This window comes from Papilio machaon, chromosome 18, assembly GCF_912999745.1.
Source record: "Papilio machaon chromosome 18, ilPapMach1.1, whole genome shotgun sequence".
NCBI classification, from domain to species: Eukaryota; Metazoa; Arthropoda; class Insecta; order Lepidoptera; family Papilionidae; genus Papilio; species Papilio machaon.
Genome location: NC_060003.1, coordinates 4,846,032 through 4,852,250, shown reverse-complemented (window position 1 = coordinate 4,852,250; position 6,219 = coordinate 4,846,032). Strand labels below are relative to the sequence as shown.

General features: G+C 33.1%; 1 protein-coding gene across 1 annotated transcript; it reads left to right on the top strand.

The window, feature by feature from the left end:
* Positions 1-2,147: 2,147 nt before the first annotated feature.
* LOC106707700 (protein takeout) lies at positions 2,148-5,935 on the top strand. The gene is made up of 5 exons (XM_014499104.2): positions 2,148-2,296; positions 3,286-3,511; positions 4,251-4,381; positions 4,975-5,130; positions 5,568-5,935. The coding sequence occupies exons 1-5, from the start codon at positions 2,224-2,226 to the stop codon at positions 5,747-5,749; spliced, it is 768 nt and encodes a 255-aa protein (XP_014354590.1). The 5' UTR covers positions 2,148-2,223; the 3' UTR covers positions 5,750-5,935.
* Positions 5,936-6,219: the final 284 nt, after the last annotated feature.

Here is a 6,219-nt window from a genome sequence, read left to right as displayed (position 1 = left end):
CAAAACAAGACAATCTGTCTGTATGTAATTCTTGATTTAAATTGCACGTCATTGTAGCTTACGTTAAAATCGCTGTAACCATGCTGATGTCAAATCACGCAACCTAGCAACACTATTGTACTTTCGCGCCATTTCTCAATTCAATGTGGCAGTTTTCTATTATAATTTTTACGATGTATGTCTAGATTCATAACCTAACTTTGTCTACGTTGGTACTTGTATCCATTGGCAATCCGTTATAAACAATAAGAAATCAGTTTATCAAAACCGAATTTAAATTGTCTATCGTCTATACTGAGACCTGTATCATACATAAAATTATTAAATTAATAGTCTGTCTGTCTTGATGATAATTCAACCCATAGTTGGTAGTAGAATTCAAATCAAGAGCAAAATCCAAACCAGGATTTCTTTTGAGTACTTGATTAATATTGCAAATGAGTTGCTGAGATCCTTGACTTCTTTACATTTTGAACTGAACAAATCACATTTAGAATATCTGCAAAATTATCGTGATGTAATGGAAACACGTCAACAACGAACATTAGTATTCTGCAGAGGAGGGCACGACTAGAATTTACTGTTATAGCGGCGTGCATCTCCCTGCAGATGCACCATCTCGCGACGCCGACTGGCAATGGCGACAATTTACAGACTCTGTGCTACGTTCATGAATTCCTGGAAAACTGGCTTAGAGACAAAATGCTCCAATATTTTAAAAACGTTGTGATCTGGTCTCAAATCTGGCAGTATTAGTAAAAACAGCTAATAATGGTCATAAAACTCAAATGAAATTACTAATTGTAAAAAAATATAGGACGCCCTTACTTCCAGATAAACTAAGAAACATTCTGAAACTTAACTTAAACTTAAATTAACTTAACAGCAGGGAAAAAACAGTGGGAAATGATAATGGTCGAATGATAAAGGCTGGTGATGACGTCATGTATGTGTCAAATAAATTCATCACAATTAAGAACGACATGAGACGTTGATGGATTTTCACACGGTGACCAGCAAGCGGAGAATAGGTAAATCAGGACAATACTGAATGTACGTAATTGGGCCCAGTGTTGGCGAATTAAGTGAGGTTTTGTATACGACAATGATGCAGCCTCATTGTGCGCAACCAATCGTGTGAATAATGAAGCGATTGACTTTTATTTGGCGTTTGGTGATGCGGAACTACAAGTGTTTGTCAATATTTACTTTATTAAACTCCCACGATCTTATTACAATTCAAAGTTATAAATAATTTTTAAGTAATAATTACGAATATGAAGAGCGCCTGAACATTTATAAACAGCAAAAACTCATATCAACACGATTTCAACAAATGAAACTGGTTAATAGACATCGTCTTGACATCGAATAGACTTGATGCAGTCTTATATAGCATGACATAAATTAATTAGCAAATGATGACAGAAATTCTTTTGCTGCTTATCCTAGAGTTCTTCTCTAGTTGACAAAAGGCATAAATTGCGAAATGTGTATTTGAGTCTTTAGATTCAAATTATTAGTTGTTATTTATTCCAGCAATTCTCAAGTATAATCGTACGTTTTTAGTTATGTACATTATATGTCCACTTAAAATACTGATTTTTGTAACATTATGGAGATATCCTCATAGAAAAGTCAAATGCGTTAAAAGAGGACTTTTGTCGCTTTAATTTTATTTATCAAATTTACTGCTTTTTTATACTCATTTTTATGTATTAAATGAGCAGACTAAGCTTCAAACCGATAAAATTAGTGGAGATATAAAAAATCAAAATATAAAATAATACAAAAATTTATAATTTTTCATGTCACATAGAACATATTACATAATGGTCCTCTATGGTAAATCTTCGTTTGTACCGGGTAACCTCAAATATGACTGGACCGATTTTGACGGGACTTTTACTGAAAGGTAGCTAATGTATGCGAGGGTAATTTAGGCTATTTATTTACTTCCACGCTGACGAGCAATGTATTAAAAAATATTACAAAAACTTTTCTAGGTCGATATTCTAAAACTGTAATGAACTGGTTGAAATATTAAAATTCGGTCAATTAATAACTTTGACAGAAGTGCAAGTTATGTCCTTGAAGGTGTCTTACTAATAATTACGTTCAAAATTATGTGGAGTCCGAGGCAAAGGCAACATAACCATTCGATCCAGTCGCGTCGCTTGTGCCACTACTGTGAATAACATAAAATAAAAAAATAAATAAAAAATGGAGAACAGCGTTATAATTATTTTGTTATTTTTTTCGTGCTATCAACACACACAACAACTGATCCCACTACGTAAGTAAAGTTTTAATATTAATTTAACAGCCTTTATTTCTCTAGTCCTGGTAAATTAATAAATATTTCTTTTATTTATATTGATCAAGGATACTATAACCATTTTAAATATTAGCAAATCTATGTTAATTTAAACAATTTAAAAACACAAGACATTTGGTTTAGATATGTCATTAACATTATCTTGTCGATAAAGTTATTTTGTTGAATTATTCTCCTAGAAAAATAATTAAATTATAATTAGTAAACGACAGAAAATGACCTCTTTTTACCAAAATTTTCCCACCATCTAAGTAAATGCAAGTGTGAAATACAAGAGTGAAAATTGCATTTTAAATGAAATCTTCAATTTCTTTTACTAAATTTGGGTACAAAGATGTGTCTAATTATAAAATCCTAATTACCTCGCATATTCCATCCCTTAATTTAAAATGTATTATTTTTAATGTATATAAAATAATAATATGTATAAAAATAAGTATCTCAAAATATGAACTGTTGCGTTTGTCAGTTTTTATTCGTTATATAAGTTGACCCAGTTTCTTGACCCAACGGCCGTTGATGAAATCTTTTCATCGAGTGCATTGTTTATCTCTACAACATGCAAATAAACTTTAACAACCTTAAAACTGAGGTCAGCTATCGTAATATAAGGCAAGAAAAATGACAAACAGGTACATAACAAATGCAGTGTAGTATAAATGAAAAATGGTTGTTTCACCAAAATTAAGAAAGGTATAGCTTCATATTAAAATAAAAGAGAGAAGAAAATAATTTAAAAATAACTACTTTGGTACTATTTACTTCAATACGTGCGAACACTAAAAGATAGTACAAAACGAAACAAAACGCACAATAATGGGGAAAAATATTTAAATACGTATTTTTATAAATAAGAAAAGGACTTAAAACAGCCAGTTCTATACAGTTACAAATAACAATAAGACATATCTATATCATTTTTAACTCTTTCATTTCATTATTCTCAGCGGATTTCATCCATCCTTGCAGCGAACTCAACGACGAATGCTTCACTCAAGCTACCCTGGACGCCATACCTGGCGTTGTCAGAGGAATCCCGGAGGCGGGCATCCCTCCCCTGGACCCTCTTTATCTGGACAAGAACATCACAATGGCCCTCCCCGGTAACGTCAAGATGACATTCCACAACGGAAAACTACTGGGACTTAGCACCTGTGTGCCGAGTAAAGTTTCGTAAGTAAAATTATGTAAGCAACTTGACATCGTATGCAATACAACTCACCGTATGACCTCATAAGGTAGGCAGTGTTTTATCTACTAATAATTTCGTAGTTTAACTAAAGATTTTGAACAAAAGTGCTACGTGGAAAATGTTCGACAATGGTTGACACCTTTTTAAACAATCGTAGGTACTTAGATGTACAGATTAATTTTTGTTCTTAATAGCGTCTACTACCTATTCTTAAGAGATACTTGCATGATAGAGACGAATAGAGATAACAGCAGAAAATCTAGTCTTCTTTTTTGTTAGTGCATTATTTGCATTATGCGCTGTGAACAACATTTTTCAACTTTGTTACAGTACATATTATACATACAACTCTGTACAGAAAACATACGCTTTGAAGACCAATAAACTGTAACAAGTATAAAGGTAAAGTGAATTTTTCCAGATTTTTCTAGGAATGTTACGTAAATACGAAGTACATTGCACTCCACTCTTGTGCGTCGTACGAAATCGGGGTTAAATATCGAAAGCCGAGCCATATCACTATACGGACGTGGTCGTAATGAAAATATTGCCAAATAGACCTGTCGCGAACATAGATTTAAGAACTTCTAGAAGGGCGAAATGTAGAGCTAGCAATGTAGATAGACCAAACATGGCGAGGTATAATTTAAAAAAACGGACGATCCCTTTCGAATGTATTCCAATATCGAGTGTTAAAGGTCGTAAAATTCTCGTAAACAGATCACGTCGTGAGAAGCGAACGTTTGTTTTCGACATCCAGTGCAACTTTACCATCAAAGGGCATTACAGCATCGTCGGAAGGATACTGCTTTTCAACCTTAACACCGACGGCAACGCAAAAATAAAAATATGTAAGTCACCATAAAAACACCCTTTAATCGGCAGTCTAGATGACGAAATGACTCCGATATCGTCACGGCTTTACTCTTGCCACTACTAGTTGATTTCTATAATATGTGTAAACCTGTGCATACTTCTGCAGACTCATATTAAGTACCATTAAACAATCTTTCGATTGTTACGTCTATAAGAGAAACTTTATTATCTTTAATATATCTCCTAAGAAACAAATTATAACGCCATTTGCAAAGTATATCCGTTGTATGCATAATGACTTCAATCATTCACTTCCTATCACGCGATGGTTAACTATCGAACTTTATACCTGACGCAGCTATCGTGGAGGGACTTGTGAATATCGGTAAAGCCCCGTAACTCTCCAGTCTCAATGACCACAGGTTGTTGCTAAGCAAGTAAATCCAAAAAGTTACAAATATTCATGTATAACAAAATAAATAAATAAATAAATATAATAAAAGGGATCTCACTATAATTAATCTATTGAAGCTCGATAAATGCTAACCTTACGTAAAATTCGAAAATAACAATTTCAATGACTCGTTAAAAACACAGTAGAACTTTTTAATAAACATAATTTTTACAGGGAATCAAAAAATCCATCTAGAGGTTCTCGAAAAGGTTGTAAAAAACGACAAAGGTGAAGGTCATTACAAGATCAACTCTTATAAATACAAAGCAGACTATGGAACGGACTTGAAACTCAACTTGACTAATTTATTTAGAGGGAGTCCAGAAATCAGTAAGTATTGTGAAATAATGTATTAAAAACCTCTACTTACGACAAGAAGTTCAGGGTCCGTTCAGACAATCCGGAGCAGAGTAGAGCGGATTTTTTTTTACAAATAAAATTGGTATAAAATATGGTTTAATTTAACTTTTCACATATTTTCTTATCAAGAGTAAGCGCAAAAAAGAGGTGAAAAGTAGCATTAAACCTTGTTTTAATCCCATAAAGATTAACTTTATTTGTGATTAAAATCTGCTCTGCTGCCTGCGCCGGACTGTGTACGGAATTTTACAGGCGTTTAACTCATCTAAACAGTTAATACATAAAATTCGTCGTAGTTTTAGTACGAATAATACGTACGTAGTAAGACTAGACAAAAGATAATTTATCGAATTAATCCAGAAAACATGTACAGGCTGAAAATAAAATAAAAACAATCTCTATTCTAGGCGCAAACATTCTAAGCGTGCTCAATTCCAATTCGCAACTAGTCGCTCAGGAGTTCGGCGGGCCGATCCTCGACTACGCTATAGACTACGCAATGAATGTCACACAGAAGTTTTTCGACGCCTACACTTACGACCAGATCAGCCACGTACCACTCACCGATGACTTCTTTGAAGAGGACTGATTTACTTCAAATAGTTTACGAGACTTTAAAAGGCTATGAGATGCTACACCATCTTATATTAGTTAAGCGTATGTAAATTACTTATCGTTGGTTTCTGAGTCTAAAAACCCTGTATAAAATATATTATTATCTCTGTTTTGTCAAAAATAATGAGATGGATGACGATATATTAATACAGAGAGAGATACACATTCATGTAACCACAAAGTATTAATGAATTACTTGGCCTCGATTTAACAGCATTCCTTGTTAAGCTAAGCATTTCATACAAAAATTTACTAATTTAGTATTTAAGTGCGTATTTGCTGTAAATCTTATTATGGCATATTACTATTGCTTTTTGACAATTTTAACTTATGTGTGTGTGAATAAATAGATAACTTAATAACTTACTCAGGTTGTTGATGACATTTTTGTTAAATCATTACGTGTTAAAACATAAAATCTTCCAATTTACTTCCTTCACTTCA